The 22,102-nt window shown below is 37.1% G+C and overlaps 1 protein-coding gene across 1 annotated transcript in view; it reads left to right on the top strand.

Moving 5' to 3' along the window:
* The first annotated feature begins 628 nt into the window (after positions 1-628).
* THBS2 (thrombospondin 2) overlaps positions 629-22,102 on the top strand; it is a 32,487-nt gene continuing 11,013 nt past the window's right edge. Inside the window, exons 1-14 of the mRNA XM_029961621.1 lie at positions 629-699; positions 1,626-2,182; positions 3,662-3,746; positions 8,733-8,926; positions 9,720-9,860; positions 10,111-10,207; positions 11,401-11,571; positions 12,388-12,564; positions 13,901-14,074; positions 14,518-14,645; positions 14,751-14,903; positions 15,961-16,179; positions 18,745-18,852; positions 20,662-20,821. Of these exons, the coding sequence (XP_029817481.1) occupies positions 630-699; positions 1,626-2,182; positions 3,662-3,746; positions 8,733-8,926; positions 9,720-9,860; positions 10,111-10,207; positions 11,401-11,571; positions 12,388-12,564; positions 13,901-14,074; positions 14,518-14,645; positions 14,751-14,903; positions 15,961-16,179; positions 18,745-18,852; positions 20,662-20,821 (2,434 nt within the window). The 5' untranslated portion in view covers position 629. The remainder of the gene's footprint in view (positions 700-1,625; positions 2,183-3,661; positions 3,747-8,732; positions 8,927-9,719; positions 9,861-10,110; positions 10,208-11,400; positions 11,572-12,387; positions 12,565-13,900; positions 14,075-14,517; positions 14,646-14,750; positions 14,904-15,960; positions 16,180-18,744; positions 18,853-20,661; positions 20,822-22,102) is intronic.

The raw sequence follows: 22,102 nt of genomic DNA, 5'->3' as shown, positions 1-22,102 counted from the left end.
AGACACATATGGAAATGCAATTATGTGGCTTATAACTGCATAGTGCCAGACGGCAAAACCAGCATCACATTAAAAGTCACTTTATCCAGCTATGGATGGGTATGGAGAATTGCATGAATGAATAAGTTATATATAGGCATATATACACACACACACAAGAAAGAAAAGTTTTTATGCTGGTACTGAAAAGTACCCCTATTACTCAGAACCAATGTCTAGTGAGATCCCATTATCCTACAAGGATTTTTACCTGAATGTTGTGCTCCAAAGTAAAGGTATAGCTAGCAATATGCTGTATTTCCTGTAGTATCATCTGGTCTCTACCAGCTACTGAAATTTTGTGGAGAAAATAATAATGTATATTTCTGTACTTCTTTCCTTTTTTAATTAAAGGCATTTAGATAAAATGGAGCTTTATCATCTATAATTCCTCTTCACTTGATGTTGTTTTATTTCTAGCATCAAAAATAGTCCCAAAATTAGTATTAAAAGAATCAGACAAGATAAAAATTATGACTTTATATGTATAGTTGCTGTTTATGGCATTTCATGAGGTAAATTAAAATATTTGAAGTTGATAAATGTTATTTCTCTAATGCGTACTACATTTTGGTTTATTCATAGGAGTAATGCTGCAGAGGAGAGGGCTGTTGTGGCTTGCTGTCTTGATAACCCTGTGGGTTTCCTCAAATGCTCAGGGTAAGTTCTGACACTTCTTAACTAGATATAGAGTAACTTTCAAAGCTAAAAGTTGGTGTAAAATGTTGGCTTACCTGAGCTAGAATGGGCAAAGTAATCATAAAAGATTTTTTTAGAAGTACCTGGATTAGTTTTGGTAGGCGTATCCTACCAGTGAAGGTTCCGCAATAAATATCCAAAAATTGCTGTCTTTAAAAATTATTGATCAAAATATATATAATCTCAGAAATAATTGCTATTATACTTTTCTGTGCAGTGGAACTGTATGGTGAAAGCAACATAAACAGAATCACTGAGTAGGATGGACATTTTAAAAAGACAAAGGTAGAGAAATAGACGTCTACAGACCAAATATAAGTAGAATGCAAATTGGCAGAGTGCCAGACCCTCATTTATGTCTGACTTCTTGGTTGGAATCTTTAAAAAACAAATTCCTTGCTTCCTGTTGTCACATAGCCACATGGATTCCCATAATTTGATTTTTATTAGCTGATAGGCAAAACATAGAAATTGCCTCAGCTTCCTTATCCATTCATATATATTAAAAATATTTAATGAATAAGTTGCTGCACACATCCATGTGTAGGCATATACATGGTATGCAGCATATATATACATATATCTACAAGTGTGTACTATATAGTGCTATAAAATATAAAGCCATGTTTGATTATATAATCAAAAGTATTTTTATCTGTACTTATAGAAGGAGAGAATTGTCATGTAGATGAAAATGACAGATAGAAAATATGATTCACTTGCATGCTAGTAGAAAAAGTTCTGTTTGTGGAAGTAGGAAAGTACTGTGTTTACTCTGCTGGTCCTTTCATCTGTCATATGATTGCAGTTACTGAGTATAATGTGCAGAGTTGTTTCTTGTAAAACTTTTTGTAGCCACATTGTCACATGCTGTTAACTTTTTTCAGATGGTGACAAGGAAGAGGAGACTACCTTTGATTTACTTCAAGTCAGTAACATAAACCGAAAGACAGTCGGAGCAAAAGTGTTTCGGGGTCCCGACCCCACTGTCCCAGCATATCGTTTCATTCGGTTTGACCATATACCTCCATGTAAACCAGAGAAATTAAAAAAGATTGTCAGACTAATACGACAGAATGAGGGCTTTATCCTCTCAGCCACCCTGAGGCAGGACAGGCAATCCAGAGGCACTATCCTTGCTTTAGAGGGTCCTGGCATCAGTGAGAGGCAATTTGAGATAATTTCCAATGGCCGGGCCAACACCCTGGACCTTATCTATTGGGTGGATGGCTTCCAGAATGTGATTTCCCTGGAAGACGTGGACCTTGCTGACTCACAGTGGAAGAACCTCACCATGCAAATAACAGGGGAGAACTACAACCTCTATGTTGGCTGTGACCTTATTGACAGCTTCATCCTGGAGGAGCCTTTCTATGAACAGCTGAAAGCAGAGAACAGCAGACTGTACGTGGCAAAAGGATCCATTCGGGAGAATCATTTCAGGGTAGGTGACCTGCAGAAGCTTAGGTCTCTAGTGAGGTAAGAAGGTAACTGCAAGTAGTTTGAGAAGATGCAATAGGCGCAGTTTTTTTCCAGCACCTCTTGGATTTGGTGGGGTCGCAGGTGTTCTCAAGCAGACTTTCTTCAGAGTGTGTTTTCATTAGTTCCTGAGTCTGTATTCTGCGAATTTGGGGTTCCTGAAAGCAAAGGACTGATAAAGCAAAGTCAAAGTCCAGGAAAAGTGTACAAAACCAATTTTTGGGCTTTCCTATGCAACCTTCCATTTTCTTTTCCAGATGTAAGACTCCTAGACATATTGCATTTTCGTGATGATTTATAGAATTCTTTGGAAATTTTTTGAAGAATTGTTTTTCCATTGAAATCTATCTATTCTAATCATAAAAGCACATCAATATTTTTATGTCTTATTTGAAAGAAGAAGAAAAAAATGAATTTTTAATGGAGCTGAAGTATGTGGTGTTGGTCCATTCCCTAACAGAACATCCTGGTTTGCCATTTTGAACATTTAATTTCAATTTAAATTGAAAAAAAAATTTAAAAGAAGACAAAATAAATAGAATAAAATGTTTTGATCAGCCCTGTGAATGAGGATGTTTTTCCTTTTGTGGAAAGCATTTAAAATGAAGCAATTATAAACTTTCTGGTTTTCCTGTCAAATGAAAGTTACCTTCTGCCTCATATAGTGATGTGATCTGGTGCAAGTGCTTTAAGGATGACATCTTTTTGCTGACAGCTGAAATCAAACTTGAACTCATGGCTTCAAAAATGTCAAAAAGGCTTTCTTTCTCATCATGTTGTGCCCTCTAGTTTTCAGCCAGAGCATGACATGCTGAAGTGGTTCCATGGGGTGACCAGTTCTGGCAAGGACATCAGAAGTTGTTGCCACAGCTTCTGTGACTAAATTTCTCCATCAGTTGTGCTTATAGAGTTGATTCTGAAGCTGTACTGTTAAGTTGGTTGCTGAAACAATCTGTTTTTTAGTTGTTTTTTTTTTTTTGAGTTTTTTTTAAGTGAAATGGATACAGTCTGGTTTTATAGTGTTGTCTCCAGGCAGTGTCAGCACAATTGAGGAAGCAGTGAACTATGGTGCCTGGGAATAACTGGCTAAGGATGGAAGTGCAGTGGTGAAGGAAAGTTGGCTCTGACCTTATGATTAATGTCTTGTAGAACTACAGTCTAAAATTCACTGTGAAAATGGAGATTTGAGCTCATAGCAGATGATTACTTTTATAAGAACTTATTTCAGAACATACCTAGTTTTGTTGCTTTTAGTTCTGAAATTGTATATAACAGAACCATAAACACTTTTTTCTGTGTGTGTGAGGTTTAATGCCTTGTAGACTGTTAATATATTTACTTATAGCTGAATCCAGTTAGTAGCATGGGAGTGAGACAGATCAGTTATCAGTTACTCCCAAATTGATCCTACTGTTTTTAATTGATTTTTAAATTATTATTACAGGGTCTTTTGCAAAATATTCAGTTAATCTTTGATACTTCAATAGAGGATGTTCTGCATAAAAGAGGATGCCAGAGAAGCCAGTCAAGTAAGGCTTTTTTTTATCTTATTATACTGTTCAGTTGACTGAAAATTTGAAATGTCAGTGATGATGTATTATCCTAAAACAGATCCCCTTGAAATGAAAAAGAGAATGAATTGCTTTGTGGCGGTAATAGAAGCATATTTTTAGCTATCTTGAGATACCATTTCTACTCTCTAGACTACTGTTTTAGTTCATGTTGCTTAGGTTTACAACTTTGAGCCTCTTGTTTTTGAGAGAAAAGCTGTCGAACAAGAAATTAACAGAAATAGAAGGAAAAAAAGTGTATGTGTAAAAATATCTACATTCTTCAATGAGTTTTCAGTGATTCTTTGAGCACGAAACAAGTAATGTTGCTTCTGAATTCTGCTTCTGACTGTCAGTGGGCACATGAACTAGTCTGCCAGTTTTAGAGACACTGAATTCCTTGGCAGTAGCTTCATCGACTGGAAAAGGCTTTGGGTTTGAATCCCAAAGTATTGTTAATTAAAACAACCTCAGGAAAATAAGAAATAAAAGGAAGAGATATGGAAAGCATGTATATGACAAGCTGATATGTTCTTTTTAGTCCAATTCATGCTGACCTCACCAGGAGGGGAGGAGTGTATTGGAGTGTACACTCCTCTGTGTGTAGGAGTGTTTGGATTCCTCATGAAAGAATTGTGATTAATTGTCAAGTATGTGCTAAGTTTTGTACTGGAGCTCATGGAAGGTTCTGTCTGTTTTACTTCCCATTATCTGTAACTGACAAGAATCAGAGCTAACTCAATCTATCAGAGGAATGTGGTGGGTGCACAAGCCACTCAGGACTTCAGGGTTTTGTTTGAAGCTCTTGCCATCTGAAATGCCATGATTTTTGTCACTTTGCTAAAACATGTGACATAAAGCCAATCAGTTAAGCAGACTGAGCTCAATTTTTTTCATTGTTTGTGCAAAACCCAGAAATTAATCCATAGCAGGTCTTGACTCCTTTAAAGGGGGACAGAGTATTGAGATTTTGTAATAAAAACACTCTAGAAGGTATATAAATGTGTGTATGTGTATATATATATATATATATGTATGTATCTATAGGAGTGTGTATGCCTAGAAAAATTAACTGAGCTCTCTAGTCAGTTTTTAAATGTTGATAAAGAATCTTGATTATTTCGTGTGTTTCAGAGGTGTGTCCTGGTGCAGGGTCTTAGTCACAAGTGTGATGGTGTGTTAGAAATGAGTCAAGTGGGCTAGAATGGAAGTGGCCTTAAATGGCACAGGCAAGAAGACGTGGCCTCATATTGGTGGCTGTCATCTTTCTCAGCCAAGCTGCTTTCTGTACTCAGAAATTACTTGGAACTACTGATTACTAGTTTTCAACTTTGTTAGTGGAAGTAAATGCTTAAGAAGCAGAACTGCTGTGGGAAAATTTAGGTCTAATTGTAGTCTGAATAAAAGGATGGTTTCACGAAGGATACAGTTAGATAAGATATCCTTTGACATTTATCAGAGGAAACAAAAATCCTAGAAGTCAAGGTAGAACTTTGAGGACACATCCAGCAGTCAGAGGCAGAACAGTCTCATAAGTGGATGGGATCCCTAAGTGTAGGTGGATTGCAACAGGAAAGCCAGTGAAAGTCAATGTCTACAAATCTTTTATATTATTATTGGTTGATTACCGCAAAGGGAAACAGTGTGACCAATGTTTTGAAATATCACTAAGCAGAAATGAGATATCACTATACTTCTACTATGAAGAGGAAACCTATGGGAGCCTAAAAGAATAATTTGAGTTCTGATACATACCTTAGGAGGAATTCTTATACTATTTAGCTGTTGCAGCTATAACCAACAGATAATATTTTCTTAATGTACTTTTTATCACATTTGTCAACTACCGAATTTTCAGGCCCTATAAATGATACAGATTTGGATTTTTTGTTTTATCCTTCCTTGAAAGTATTTAGCAAATAGTTCAATTCACAGTATTTTTGCTTTGCAACACGAAGAGAACATTACAAGATGGAAATTTCTTGTGCAGCAACAAAAAGAAAGCACACTGGCTTGAGGCCATCAAAATTACTTGAGAGGATTGTTATGTGCATGTCTGATTTTCTGACATTTCCTATCCAGCTTAATTACGGAATCAAGAATGGGTAAGTTTGGAAGGCACTACAGTGGGTCTTCTGGTCCAATGTCCTTGCTCCATCAGTCATTCTAAAGCACATGGAGTATCTCCAGTGAGGGAGACACCACAACCTCTCTGGGCAATCTATTCCAGTTCACAGTCACCCACACAGTAAAGTTCTTCCTCATATCCCAGTGGAACTTCCTGTGCATCCGTTTCTGCCTGCTGCCTCTTGTCCTATTGCTTGGCACTGCCGAGAAGAGCCTGGCTCCATCCTCTTGACACTCACCTTTTAGATATTGACACTCACCTTTTAGATACTTACAGACATTGATGAGATCCCTCTCAGCCATGTCTTCACAAGATGGACAGGCTCAGATCCCTCAGCCTGTCCTTGTAAGGGAGATGCTTGAGTCCCTTAATTATCTTTGTAGCCCTCTGCTGGAACTGCTCCAGGAGCTCCGTGTCTCTCTTGTACTGAGGAGCCCAGAACTGGACACAGCACTCCAGATGTGGCCTCACCATGGCTGGGTAGGTGGGCAGAACAGTTCTTGTCTGTCCATCTCTCCAACCTGTTGATGTCCCTCTGAAGGGCTGCACAACTCTCTGGGGTATCAACCGCTTGTCCCAGCTTTGTGTCATCAGCACACTTGGTGAGGAGGCATCTGCCTCTTCATCCAAGTCATTGATGAATGAGTTACATGATACTGTGCCCAGTTTTGAACCTTGGGGGACACTGCTTGTGACAATTACCACAGGTGAAAAACCATGGGTGCTGTGTTACTGACCACAAGGTACATATTTCCCCATTTTGATGGCCCACTCGTTGAGCTGAGGTATGGGCACAAAGATGTGTGAATGTCCTGTAACAGCAAGGCAGATGTTACCAATGAAGTGCTCTCAGCTTCGAGGACACAAAAAAGGGACAGGACTGTGTTTTTCCAATGTATCTTTCATCCTAATATGAGAATGTGAGGTATGGTGAAATGGTAGCTTGGGATTGCTGTTGGGTTGAGGGTAGGAAAGTATGTCTGTAGTGTGGTGGCAGCAAATCCTTTAGGCAGGATTTGTGTGCAGCACTGGATAGGAGAGATGACAAAAACACGCCTAAAAACATCAATAAAATCCCTTCTTGAGCTATATCAACAGAATGTCATTTGCATATGTGAAAGGACTCACATTTTGCTCTTCTGGTTTCTCATTTTAAAGATAATCATGTGGTCCTTAGGAAATTAGCAGGAAGCCAGCAGCAGAGAACTGATTTCCCAGTGTTCCTCAGGCATCTTATTTCAGTCACTGCCAAGTACCAGTAGGAAGTGTGGATTTAGTTCTTCTAACATAGTTTTGGTTTATGTTTCCTGCTGAGATTGCAGCTTTATTAATGTCCTCAGAATGTTCCGGTCAAGGCACACTCCATGTTGGCTTGAAAAATATGAAACTAATGACCTGAGAAGTGCTATGGGAGGATCTGAGAAATCTAGTGTTTCAATGTGGTAGGAAAATTACATTCTTTCCAGGGAATCAAAAAGCAGCTGAAGTAAACTGTTATGACACAGAATTCTGGTCTGCTATGTGGTTTTCTCCCATCCTGTAAATGAAGCTGGACAATTATTTCAACTTTGGAAAACTGTGAATAATTTTTTGTAGACCTTGGCTAGTGGTAGATGCTTCATAGCTAGTTTAAAAGCACATCAAGCCAATAATTTTAACTATGGTTGAGAAGTAATCATTTAATGTCATGTTATGGGTTAGTCCTTTGTTCTTTTATTTCTAGCCTTCTAAATGGATGAAGAGTACTTTGCTCCCATTTTCATTTCCTTTTGTATTTAAATATACACTTTACATTGCATGGTAAAGCGCCAAATCAAGCCCTTAAAATTTTGAAGCCTTGCCACCTTCTGTGACTTGTCAACACAGAATGGTATTGGGGTGTTTTGAATCATGTGCTTTATGACACACATTCCTATGCTGATTCTTTCTTTTTAAATTGCTATATCTTTGCTTGCCTTTTCTAGTTGGTAACCTTGAGCCATTCCAACATCACTAAATCTGGTAAATAAGTCTTTACTGAGAGACAGAGCAGTGTGGATTTCAGTATAGCTGATACCAAATTTGAGTGTACAACAGAGCACAGACTGTTTTATTTAGTTATCTATGTGATTTTTTTATTAATTAAAAATTATGCTTTCTGTTATACTATTTTTCAGAAATTTGCTGTAGAAAAGGATGTCTTCTAAAATAGTATTAGAATATGTCCAGTTCTCCCTATATAATGCATGCAAGGTCCTGTTTTAATTACAGTTTGCCTGTTGGAGGACTGTTTGGAGTGACAGATCAAATATTCTGTCTGATTATTATAAGAGCACCAAGGCAGTGCAATATAGAGCAGCCCAAAGTCTGGTATAAATTGGATAGTGGCCCAGATGTCATCCGGGTCACTATGGAGTTTATGGACAGAACAAGGACAATACCTTTCTGCAAGAAAACTTTCTCCTGCGTTTTTTGCATCAAGAAAATGTGATAGGTCATGAAAAAGTCTGAAACCTTTCCTGTCTCTTGAGTAGATAAAATGGTTTTGCTTTTTTGATACTGTGTTCTTTCGTTAGCCTTCTTCTTAAATGAATGTGTTGCAGTGCCAACAGTTTTAAAGTGAAGGCCATGTGAGACACAGCTTGGCTCTTAATTTTGAAAAGAGAAAGCCTGTAATTGGAACCAGCTGACATCTAACCCCTCTCTTTTATTCATGGTTATAATAAGCATGAAGCTGTGCCAAAATAGATGTGTTTAAATCCTACCCATGGGTGCCAATCTGTGATTTCAGCAGGAATCTATAATCTGTGGAAGAACTTTGTATATGCTACTCTTCCCTTTCCTTCTCTTGCTACCAGCTGAAGTGAACACCATCAATGAGAGCACTGAAATCCTTCACTTGAGCCCTGAGATCACAAAGGAGTATGTGGGTGAGAAACCAGGAAAGGCTGAGTTCTGTGACCGCTCTTGTGAGGAGCTGGGATCAATGTTCACGGAGCTCACTGGCCTGCGCATTGTGGTGAACAACTTAGCTGATAATCTCCAAAAAGTGGTAGGTACCTGTAAGTCTGAAAAACTGAAAGAAGCCTGCTGTGAAGCGCTCTTTCCTCTTGCTTTTATGCCAGAGACAGTTAATAGAGATCTCTGTATTACGTGTTGGTATACCTACATGATGTAGAGGAGTCCTGTTTTCATTGTGACTAGTTATGCAGTTCTTGAGTATAGCACTTTAATGAAGGCTTGGTTTTCGTGGACTGGATTTAAAAGAGCACACACACATGCACTCATACACAGGGGAAATCAATCCTCTTAAAGGTTACTGCAGGTTTGGAAATTGAAAGCTAGCAATCCCAGCCTTGCCTTTGTAGTGTTAAGGCATTGTTACCATGCTTATACCATTTATGATTACATCAGTAAGTGGCTACACAGGGTACCTAAACTGTAAGTAAATGCATGGGATTTTCATAGTTGAAGTAGATGGCAACATTTTACATAAGTCCACCCCTCTTCTTATTCTGAATCAGTTAATTATTTCTGAAGGAATTTTATTACTGTGCCATATGTCTCAGGACTAAAATCTTCTCATCTAAAAATGAGATATACTAGAGGAAAGCAAAACTTCTAAGAACAGATTTCCCTTAATATTGTGTGACTGTGTTTGTACCATTACTAGAGGAATTGCTATGCAGTATTATGATACTTGAGATCACCTTCTTCATGTACAGAAATATGTGAAAATATACATTTTTAATGGAAGAATTAAATCCAGTGGTGTCTCAATTTGTTTAGTTAAAACAATTTACTTACAAAATACTCAATTTGTTTTCATTTACTTCATCTTCTAGTCTGAAGAGAACCAAATTATGTGGGAATTGATTGGGCCTAACAAAACACTGAAGAACCAGTCAGTTTGCTGGCAAGATGGTCGTGTCTTTGCAGATAATGAAAGCTGGATTGTAGATAGCTGCACCAAGTGCACCTGCCAGGTAAGGTTTTGGAAACAGTCATCTTCTCTGTAGAAATGGATAGCAGATTTAATCCAGCTCAGCTGTGCAGGTCAGGTCATATTTACTCAGATCTTGTCCTGGACTTACTGATATTTATAAGAAGTAGTCTCCATGTCCACGACAGTTAAAACAAATCAAAGAATTTCCACACATGAAACTTTCCCAGATGCCACTTTCATTTGCCTCTTTATGTAAGCATAAGTCAGTAAGTTGATTTCTTTACCTGTAGGATTCTAAAATTGTGTGCCATCAAATCACCTGCCCAGCAGTCTCCTGTGCTGATCCATCTTTTGTTGAAGGTGAATGCTGCCCAGTCTGCTCTCACTGTGAGTATTTAGCCAAAGACAAAAATAGTCTTTGACAATATTTAAAATCATTACTAGTGTTTTGGAAAAGTCAAAACGAGTAAGAGGCCAAGGCAGGTAAGATCAAATATAAAACATTTATATAAACAAAGATCAGATGAAGTAACTTGGCTTCCTGAAGTTACCTTCTGGAAGAGTTACTCTCTCTTCAGTGATTATATTGGTTGCTTAGAATTAAGCTGATAGCCTGCTTAGCTACTTTGGACACAAAACAGTAAAAGCATCCTTCTCCCCATTTGTGTTTTCCAAGGCTGGACATTCTGGTTTTTGTTGGTTTGTAGTAGCACTGTCTCCTACTGTTTCTTTTCCATACTACCTAATGAAAACAGACTAACATGTTAGGATGTCTTCTTAACTCCTTATGGAGGATGTTTAAGTTTCAGACCAGAAGTTTTATGCAGTTTGATGCAATATTTATTGAGTGCAAATTATTTTTTCTCTCTACTGTCATTCTGTTACTCTGTTTTATTTCTTCTCTGTCATATATTCTCTTTTTGGTGTATTGCTTTACGTATAAATCTAGACTACCTGGACAGTGTGCTCCACATTTGTGACAGCATCACAGACCATGAATTAGACTTTGGACTGACAGTAGTTTTAAGAACTTCACTAATTAATTGACTTCAGTGTGGGTTTATTATGTTTCACTTTGTGCCAGACAGGTCTGTTACAGAAGAAAATGGTTGCTTAGAAGTTCTAAATAAAAATGCATCGTAATATACTTGGAAGGTTTTTTCCCCATTCAGAGCATAAGGTATATTCTTACAATGAGCTCTTAATAATGTTCACTGTTATCTAGTGTTCAAAGGTGGGACCACATCTGATCATACTGACCTATCTTCTGAAGTCAAAGGCAGCTGGGATTCGAGTTTTTGGCTCAGTCCATTCTAGAGATCAAATATTCTTCCTCTGGAGATCAGTGCCTTGTGCAAACAAACTGCACGCAAGTTCATAAAGATTCAGGATTCTTATCTGACCTAACCTCTCATATTAAATCATAGTTCCCTAACTTCAGTGGCAGCTTGGGAAAACAAAAGTGGAAAAGGAGAGATCTAAATGATAAAGTCCATATTCTACAGAAAAAGAGAAGTGAAAATCTTCTGAATAGAGCAACTTTTGAAACTAGGCACTTTTTCTTACCTTTTGCTCTGCAGCTGATGACAGTGAGGAAGGCTGGTCACCGTGGTCAGATTGGACAAAGTGCTCGGTTACCTGTGGCTCTGGGACTCAGATGCGAGGAAGGTCATGTGATGTCACCCGGAGTGCATGTACAGGTCCGCACATCCAGACAAGGATGTGCAGCTTTAAGAAATGTGACCATCGAAGTAAGTAATAAAATTTCTCCCTTCTTAAAAGCTTTTTTGGACAAGCAAAACCAAGCTTAGACAGGACAGTATGTACTTAAACACTCATATATGCATAGTTAAAGTAGCTATGCTTAGATTCTGTGTCACCTTCCCCCTTTCATATAATCATCCTTTTTCCTGACAATTTAATGGGTATGTTCATTTTGGGTTCAGCTCTGTTAAACAAAAAGATAGTGAGTGATCCTTTCTTCAGCATTATGAACTGGAGTCTCTTGTTCAATTTCAGTTTAGAAACAAAAATCATGATATACGGGGCCACATTTAGATCTACCATTCATTCATGGTTATTGGCCCATTCCATTAGCTTAGTTGTGTTTAGGAATGCAATAATCATGGAAGACTTTTGCAAAATATCAAACTGCTTTTATATTTAAGGCACTTAGAGGGATCATACTCCAGAAGTGTAGTTAATGCTGTTGCAGGTACCTGCAATATTGAGGCTAATATAGTACCCATGACAGTATCTAACAGCTGAAGCTGCTAGATGTCCAAATGTGCATTTTAAACAAGTATTTGTTTCATTGAAATGAGTTATTTTTTAAGTTAAATATCTAACATCAATTTTAGTCATATGTTGGTCACTGAAATTCCTAAGAAAGCTTTACTTGAATGCCTGAGCTGGCATGCTGGGCTTTGTAAATGACAGTGATGGAAAAGGGATTGGACATACATCAAATGTAGTGAGAGGCTCATTAGAAGGTTAACTTCACAAGTGAGTTTTTATTAGAGCTGCAAGTGGGCTATTTCCTTGAGTTTTGCACTTTTCTCTGACAGTACGTCAAGATGGTGGCTGGAGTCACTGGTCCCCCTGGTCTTCCTGTTCAGTTACCTGTGGAGTAGGAAATATCACCCGCATCCGCCTCTGCAATTCTCCTATTCCCCAGATGGGTGGGAAAAACTGTGTAGGAAATGGGCGTGAAACAGAGAAGTGTGAGAAGGTTCCATGTCCAGGTATGTCTGTGGTCTTGAATCAAAAATGATACAATAATATTCCAACTGAATTTCTTCTTTATTCAGATCTAAATTACAGTGATTTTCTGTAACAGAAAATTTAATTCTGGCTTATGAGTTAAATAGTACAAAAGGGTGCTTTGAAAATGAAGACAACAGTGCAGTCAGAGATTTTGTAAATGTTCCAAGCTATAATTTGGCTTTAAATAGTAAGAGTTTGAGAAATTTTCATTTTAGCAATTTATCTCTGCATATCCAAAAAACCCCCACTTTCTATCTAAAAGGAAGCTGTCACTGTACTTGTTAAGAACAGACACAGAGTCCCCCAATAGTCAGGCTTCTTTGGAAGTATGCATACATATTTTACACAGTCACCACATTCAGTTGTTATTATAATTCTTTCTTACTCATCTACACTTTTAAACCTTTTTAGAGATCATTCATTCCACTCACTTTTGCTTCCCTTTCATGTAATTTTTCCTCACTTTTTTCTCTTTGTATATCTACCTTCAGTCCTTCCTTTCTTCAGCCTTTCCTTTCTACTAACAGGATATGAACTTGAAACTGATGTCAGGCTTCAAACCCAATAGTACTTGAATAGCTAAAAACACTTCATCTATTTTTTGATCTATCTATGCATGTGAAGTTAGTGAAAGTTTGTTTAGTTAAGGACGCATACCACTGTCTTTATGTTTGGGGTTTTTTTCAGTACCAAGCACAAACAATTTGATTCAAAGATGTTTGTATTTCAAGAAAATTCAGAATTGATGACAACAGGATCAGTAGAATTTTACCAATATAAAACATGCAGAAGCATCATTGAAATTAATTATTTATACTGAATCAAGAAGTACTATTGAAGATATACTGACGACTGTATTACAAAACAAGAATAATAGTTGCAACCTTACTGAGCATAAACCCTATTGTTGCCTTAAAAAAAAAAGCCATAGATCTCATATTTGACTTGGAAGAAGTTTTATCCTGTGGTCACACCTTGCTTTCTGTACAAAGTGAAAACTTAGCAGGGAGCTTTGAAGGCATCATACTGGTTCTGATCAACTTAAATAGAAATACACCATGCCAGTTGGCATGGCATGCTGTCTTTATTTTTTGGCCAAAAAATGCCTATAAAGCAGTTGGGTATTTTTCATTTGTTTGTTTGTTTCTGAAATACTGCTATCTCAGTGCAAAGCTCTGCCAGCATCTTTCTATGTACATGGTGAGAAACTGTCTCCAGTTTCTCCAGGGATCTGAAGAAAGAGTTGTTGTCATTGGCACCAAATGTTGTCCCCGCTGTACTGCCTGTGATGCTCTTCTCTTCTGCATCTCTTAGTGAATGGCCAGTGGGGTCCTTGGTCTCCGTGGTCTGCCTGCACTGTTACCTGTGGAGGAGGAATTCGGGAGAGGTCTCGCCTCTGTAACAGTCCAGAGCCACAGTATGGAGGAAAGCCATGTGTGGGAGATACCAAGCAACATGATATGTGCAATAAGAAGGATTGCCCAATTGGTTGGTATTTAGTCATTCGTTATTCAGTCTGAATAGTTATTGATGCTGTTATTTCTATAACAGGCAATTATGAATTGACACTACAGAAATCCACTAATTATACCTTTGTTTCAGTAAAGGATATTTAACTATTTTGGGTGCTGTTTAGTGGAATTTTATATATATTCTTGATACTGACTTTTCCTGAACAAGTGTTCATTTCTGAAATAGGAATTCAATATGCTCTAATGTATTCAGCTGGATGTAGCAATCTGTAGTCTTTTCATATTAAATCAATAGTATATTAAATGCACTTAATAACCCTAATTCTAAGGGTTTTTGTAAGAGTCTGTTGCATCAGGTGTCATTTAAGCTAGTGAACAGAGAATATCTGTTTCTTAAATGAAGTTTTAAATGCCTTCTATGCTCCTTACTTAATTTACACTTTTGTGTGTCTTTGCCAGATGGGTGTTTGTCAAATCCTTGTTTTCCTGGAGCAGAATGCAGCAGTTACCCAGATGGGTCTTGGTCATGTGGGCCATGCCCAGCAGGATACCTTGGCAATGGTACTGTCTGTGAGGATCTTGATGAGGTATGGACTTGTTTCCATTAACATTAGGAAATCACCGTGAAATTTTCATTATCTAGGAATTACGCAGACATCTAATTGTTTTCCTCTTTGTTTCTTTACCTGCAGTGTATAGCTGTGTCAGATGTCTGCTTTAAAGTGAATCAGGTCCATCGCTGTGTTAACACAAATCCAGGTTTCCACTGCTTGCCATGTCCTCCACGCTATAAAGGAAGTCAACCTTATGGAGTAGGGCTGGAAGTTGCCAAGACGGAGAAGCAAGTAAGTGATGTTGAAGAGAATTTAATGGCTTTGAAACTGAGTAATTCTCAACTGAATATATCTGTTAATGACAGCATATGATAAACTTGAATACCAGACAAAAAGAACCTGAGATAGATAACTGCTGTTCCAGAGTATTTTTGATTTGAGTAACAAAACACTGAATTTGGGGTTGGACTTTTTAAGGATTTTGTTTTCTCTAGACATCTGCACAGTTTCACCAAATGAGTTTAAAATTCCAGGAGCAAACATTTCCCTGCTTTGCACTTCTTTCACTGGGGTGTGTATACCTATTCTGGAGATTGGAAACTGAAGAATTGGGATTGTCTTCATAACTGTACCACTGTTAATGTCGATGTCATCAGACCTATATGTCTGACATTCTCGATCCCTCAATTCCATTGGGCCAAAGCCTGTCAGTGGTGAAAGACAGTAAGAAGAGGAAGTGACACTGAAGACTGCAGTTAGATAGACGAAACAAAAACATTAAAATGGATATGATGGGATGCCTTCTCTTTGTTGCTGTTGAATCAGTCTGTGGTTCGCTCAAAGTATGAAGTCTACATGTGAAACATCTGCGTAAGATTCACAGATACTGTCAAGAAAATAAAGTGATAGGAAAGAGGTAACAAAAACTTAGTGGAGGTGAACATGAGAATTCCTTAGGGTCTCTTTGATTTAAGAAAAATAAGAGTCCTTGCATACTGTCAGGCAGAACACTGAAGGAAAGAGGTGAGAACTGTCTACTTTCTGTCGCAGTTCATTTCTGGGGATTAACAACATCTGGAAGAAGGCAGATAGAGTTCTGAAAGTGTTAATCACTTTAATTGCTTTTTTAATAATGTCCACATTTTCCTGTGGTTTTTTTTTAAATTATTTTCATTGTACACATTTGCTGGAGTTGTGAACTGACAGAGCAGTATGATTTACTAATCACAATTAAAACAAAATTGCTGTCATCAGACCTCTAAATAACTGGCTTGATTTTGATTAAGGTGAGGCACACACAGCTGGCTGTGAATATCAAACTTCAGTGAATATGCTCTATCTTTTATAGGTCTGTGAACCTGAGAATCCATGCAAGGACAAGACACACAGCTGCCATAAGTCTGCCGAGTGCATCTATCTGGGCCATTTCAGTGATCCAATGTACAAATGTGAATGTAGGACAGGTTATGCTGGCGATGGACGCATCTGTGGTGAGGATTCGGATTTGGATGGCTGGCCTAATAATAACTTGGTCTGTGCTGCTAATGCAACATACCACTGTGTGAAGGTAAGTGAAAAAGGTTGATAAAATGCCATGTGATAACAATATTTTCTTTTTCCTAAACAATTGTGAGTAATGCTTTTAATTCATGAAGCCGGTGGTTGCTTTCGTTGACTTTTGACTGTTACAGCATGCTCATTTTCTAGGAGATGCTGTGAAATGTGTATTCACTTAATCCAGTGAGATCTAGTAAGGGATTCTCAGAATTAAATCCAGAGTCCTCTGCTTTGGATTTCTTCCTACTCAGAATACACGGAAGACTGGGATCCTTGTGAATAGAGTTAGCACACCCAGCAGGAGCCGCCTAAAGCATGGGCGTGGAGCACACAGCTAGTGAACACCAAACAGGAATCTCTGGGCCCCAGGTTGTTGTGAAATCCCACCTGCAAGGCTTTTAACAAGACACAGCCACGTAAGGGCTACACTTCAAAATACTTTCTTGAACTACCCCTTCCTTTTAAAAGAGTTAAGCAGACCACACTCTGTGAAAACTGGATTCAGAGCGTGAGGTAATTTTTGACAATAGGACCCTAAGAGAGGAATGAATATGAATAGTTGGACAGAAGAGTTCTCCTTATTGCAAAAGCTCAGGGGGAGAGGATGGGAGATTCAGCCTCTTTCACCCTTCAGAGATGTGAAGTCCTAACTCTCACCCTCCCCTAGAGAATGACCTGCCTGCCACCACTGGCTCTACACCTAGATCTTGTTGTGCAGCTGTGCAACTGTAGTGAAAAATGAAATATTACTACGCCAAGGAGAAAATAAGCAGCAGGGAGCCTAAAAATGGTGGCATGTAGGTTTAGCAATGCGTGCCCATTGTGGTACGTTCCCTGGTTCCTCTTTCTCCATGTTAAAGTGATCTATCTCTAAACCCTCACGGAGTTCTAGCACAATAACTTTTGCTTTGAAAATGAGGAAAGGAATGCAAAATGAATGTGTTCTAGCCCACTACAGTGGTTAAAACAAATACAGATCAAGAGACTAGGAAATTTTGAAATTGGGATGTTTGAGAGAATATGTTACTCGTGTAATCCACTTGAAGGTGTGAATCTGGACTTTATCAACCGAAGAGTTTCAGATATGGATGGAAATTTGAGCCCAAAATGTTGATCTTCCGCACTGTAACTGGTGTCTGTTTATTGTGGATTCAGCCAATTTGGCTATTGCAGTTCATATATCCTTTTTTGGTTCCTGTCATCAGAATCTGCAACATGTTGACCCATGATGTAACACAAAGGATTAGCTTTTATTAAATCCAGCATGCTGAACCCATTCAGAAAAAAACCTGTTTCCAAATATTGATTCATGTTTTCTATATTATGTGTGTTGATCTCATAGACACAAGTACTTCATTTAAGGGGACACCTCCAACCTCCCCAAAAATACCACATATTTTCAGGTTCTTATATATCCTTAAATATAAGGATATATAAATATCCTAGTTGAGTACTTTGATTTTAAAAAAGCTATTTTCCTTTAGCTGATGATGATTGAAAATTAACTTACCATCTTGATTAATTTGTTTCATAATTTCAGATTTTTTTTTTCACTGGTAAGCAGTGTTGAGCTGAACAGTTAAGACTGTTCACAGATATTTGGTAAAAATTTTTGGGTTTTGGTAATTATCACAGATTTTCCAGTTCTCTTTTTCTTAAATTATCTATTCTTCTAGAACCACTGAGACTGAAAACAGGACTAGCAATCTTCCTATAATATTCATTTTTTAGAGTATGTGTTACAAAGAAGATATTTCTGCAATTTATTGGCAGATTCAATTTTGGGCTGAGGTATATCTGGAATGTGAGTAAAAATGAGAATAATGGTGTGTTTTTCTAAGTGTATTTATTCATAGCAAGCGGTAGAATTGCAATCCATTTTAACTGATTTCATTATTTTAAAAAGAAATGCGTTTTAAAAGTTGAGCAAGCTATTTTACTTAGTTTTTTCAGTATATCATAAGACTTGCTCATTTAAAATAGTCATTCTTTACAAAGCTGATAAAAATAAAGAGATTTTGGTTTCAAAGCCATGGGAGAGCAAAGTTACTGTTTTGCAGAACAGTATAAAGACACTTTTTTCAAAACCCTTTCTTATAGTGTTCCCCTTCATTGCTGTGTACTACTCCATTCCAGTAACTTTCCATATGAACAGCTATTTCTGAAGACCTTCTCCTGGCTTTTATCTTTATTTTTCTGGCAACCAAACCTGCACATTTTTTATGTAATCTTCAAGCATATTTCAGGAATTATCTATAAATAGTTGATGTAAGAGTGCATGTCTCTGCATGCAGTGTGTATGTTCTCTGTTAGTTTCTTTGAAAATTTACTGGAAACATCATTTTAATAGGAGCTGAGAAATAGAATGATTTGCAGATGTATATCAATTACTTTACAATATGAAAACAGCAAATGAACTACTATCTCTGGCAGCAAACAAACAGGCACTTTAAAAAGTGTTTGTGACTGATTACTTTTGTTTTATAGTCTCTGGTGTACCATATCTACTCTTCTGCCCAGGCAAGTTATTCTGACATAATGTAAACATAATTTATTGATTATTTATTTTGGCTAGGATAACTGCCCCCTTCTGCCTAACTCTGGCCAAGAAGACTTTGATAAAGATGGTAAAGGAGATGCCTGTGATGAGGATGACGACAATGATGGCGTTGAAGATGACAAAGTAAGATGTGTGTCTGTCTGTAATACATTTGACCTAAACATCTGGTTTTAAGGAAAACCATTACAATAGATGTGAACTTTACTGTTCAGAGCTTCAGCTGAGTTATTCTGCACTGAAAGATATGTAGTGCAGAGTAAATCTGTGTTCTGTCAAAGGAGAGGAGCATTGCGCAGGGCAAAGCAGCCTGGGGAACCTAGGGATGAATTATGTTCTCTGTATCAGATTTGAGTTCAGTTATGTACATGAAAACAGTTTAATGGAAAGTGGCATTGAATTTTTTATGTTGTAATGGGAGAATGACAGATCTATTGTATTTGAAAAGCTGATGAGTGTTATATATGAGATGTGTTAGAAACATGTTATGATGAATAAAAATAAACACAGCCAGCATCAAGGGGAAATGACAGGAGGAAAATACCTAGCCTGGTTCATACTTTCCTTCAGATTTTCCCAGAAGACTAAAATTCAGTTTCCTACAGAGCCTAAAAGATAACCAGTTAATCTAAAACTGTTGTTCTTGTATATCCAGTAAAAAGAAAGAGGCGCTTCCAGAGTGGGCTTCACTCCGACTTTTCTGAGTGAAAATGACTCATCCTCTGAGTGAGGATGAGTGAATTGGTTTTAGAATTTTACTGTTCCTCTTTGTTCCCTTCAGAGGGGGCCTAGATGCTCTAGAGTTTCAGATGGTTAAAGCTGGCTTAGAGTTATCCTCATGGGTTCTCTATTTGGAATATTAAAAAAAAAAAATCCAAAGAATAATTCGATAAAGTGATATGATTTAGTATGTATTTTTTTTAAAATTGTAGCCAGAACTTCTTTTGTGAGCAGTATAAAATTTTGATTTGCCTCTATATCTTTTCATTGATTATATAAAATGTATTCCTGGGGAATTTTAAATATTGTGCTAAAAAAATTATTTCCTAGTAATTTTTTTTTTTGTGTTAGCAGAGAAAAAATAATTTAAGACTTATTCTTTATGACCTCTCTCAAATTTGATGATGCTGATGTAGCCCTCATTCCCACTGCTTTGATTTGATTTTGTTCTTTGCTTTTCACACTGAGTAGTTTCTTGTGCCTGTGCAAAAGAGCATCTGTAATTTGGGGTTTTGTGAAACATGAGCATTCTTCTTCTGGCAGAGTTTGAAATTATAGACTAAACTGATAGGAAATTTTCACAAGTCCATTTAAAAGGAATGGTCTCAGGAAAAAAATATTTTTGGTAAATGAGAGTATTTAATTTTAATTTTTATAAAGCTTTTAAAATTTTATTATCATGTGCAGAAGAACACAACCAACAAAAAAGTCAATCCTTGTTTAAATGGAAAAATCAAAATATGTGATACGAAATTGAAAATACTGACACTACTTTGTTCCAAAAAAAGTCAGAATAACAGTTCTAGTTGTCTTTTTTGTGTTCCAAAAATTATAAAATGCAGCTAAATTTGGCCTCATTTTGCAACATATTCTGATTTTTATTTTTTTTTTAAAGACATGTACCAATGATGCACCTTTATTTAAGTATCTGAGTACAGATCCAGTTTAAAATCCCTGTTGCTCTCCTTGTGAGATATGGAGCACAATTCACATGCTTTGTACAAAACCACAAAACCAGGCAGTGAGCCAGGCTGTCCACATGCCATTCTGTTACCACCAAGATCTTCAGTGTAGGTACAGCTTGTCCACTGAAAAAATAATGAGATAATATTCTGATTCTTGACCTCTGTCGAAGATGAACAGGAGAGTTACCACTTCATCGTATTCTCTCATGAGTTGTGATTTATATTGTGGAATCTTCTTTCTTTTTACTAGGACAATTGCCCTCTTCTGTTCAACCCTCGTCAGTTTGATTATGACAAGGATGAAGTTGGTGACCGTTGTGATAACTGCCCCTATGTGCACAACCCCGCTCAGATTGACACAGATAATAATGGGGAGGGTGACTCATGTGCTGTGGATATTGACGGAGATGGTATGCTTTCAGTTTTGAGAACTGAGTACTGTTCCAAAAGTGCACTTTGCTTTATGTCCAGTAAGATTGGCTACCTGCTTTTATACATGGAATAAAACTGTGTCTAGCAGCTCAAAAACACGGGGGAAAAAAGAGAAGACTGAGGTTCATCTGTCCTGTGTAGTATATTTGCCTATATAGTGCCTAAATGACTATAAAGGATATTGTTGAAGAATAAATCACAGCAAGTCTTTTATCAGTGTAGTCTTAAAAAAAAACATATCTTTCATTTATCTGTGTTCCAAAGTAATCAGGGTCTAATATAACACTTCTGTTGACTTTTCATTTTCCTTTGAGGGAGGGATAAGAACATCAGGACATTCATGTGGTTAAGACAATATCCATTGGAAAGTAATCAGCTTTTCTATGAATGTATGCAAGGCTCACAGGAATCCAAATACACATGTTTTAAAATATTATTAAAGGTATTTATTTCATCTACCAGTACATGCCTATATGACCCTGATTTGATGAGAATTAAAAAGGGGGAAACCCACTTAAATATCTCTCAAAAATCATATCCCTGCAGCGTTTAAAGTGTATGAGAATCCAGAAATACTAAAAGTTGAAGAAATCTAGTTTTGAGTTTCCTTCAGTAATGTTTTAAACTTTTGGATGCCTATCTGACTTCAGCTTCTGAACATTTTCTTCTGATCATCAGGGTCATAATCGTACTGATGGTAGTTCTGCATTTGAATTAAAATGTAATCATATTGTTATTGGCTGAAAGGTTACACAAATATCCAGGGACCATATAAAATACGAAGGGGTCCTTGTATCTTTTTCAGACAGATATACCAATATGTGTTCATTTCTTTTAATCTTACTGTAATTCTGAAGGAGATTGTTAGTTTTTTAATAAAGTTTCCTGAGGAAACGCAGTTTCTTTTGAAACTTTGGCATGCTATGCAATAAATGATGAACATGTTCTCGTAAAATTATTTAATGCTGAGACAGCTGAACATTAATACAGTTGTTACTATACAAAACTTCAGATATTCAAACCTGCTATAGCTATGCATTCTATGCCATTTCTTAGAGTGTGGGCAAAAAATCCAATACAAATTATTTAAAATTTTTATCTGTCGTTCTTTAAAAAAGGAGTAAATTCTTAAGACATAATGAGCCCTTACTCTAGCAAAATTCATTAGAAAAATACATATAGAAGACTTTATCATAGCAATAAAAATGGAATTAATACCATAATTTTTCTTTATAATACGTCCTAACTGTTTGGTGTTG

Source organism: Manacus vitellinus, unplaced genomic scaffold (assembly GCF_001715985.3).
Source record: "Manacus vitellinus isolate BGI_N305 unplaced genomic scaffold, ASM171598v3 scaffold_37_pilon, whole genome shotgun sequence".
Lineage (NCBI taxonomy): Eukaryota > Metazoa > Chordata > Aves > Passeriformes > Pipridae > Manacus > Manacus vitellinus.
This window is presented reverse-complemented; position numbering and strand designations above follow the sequence as displayed.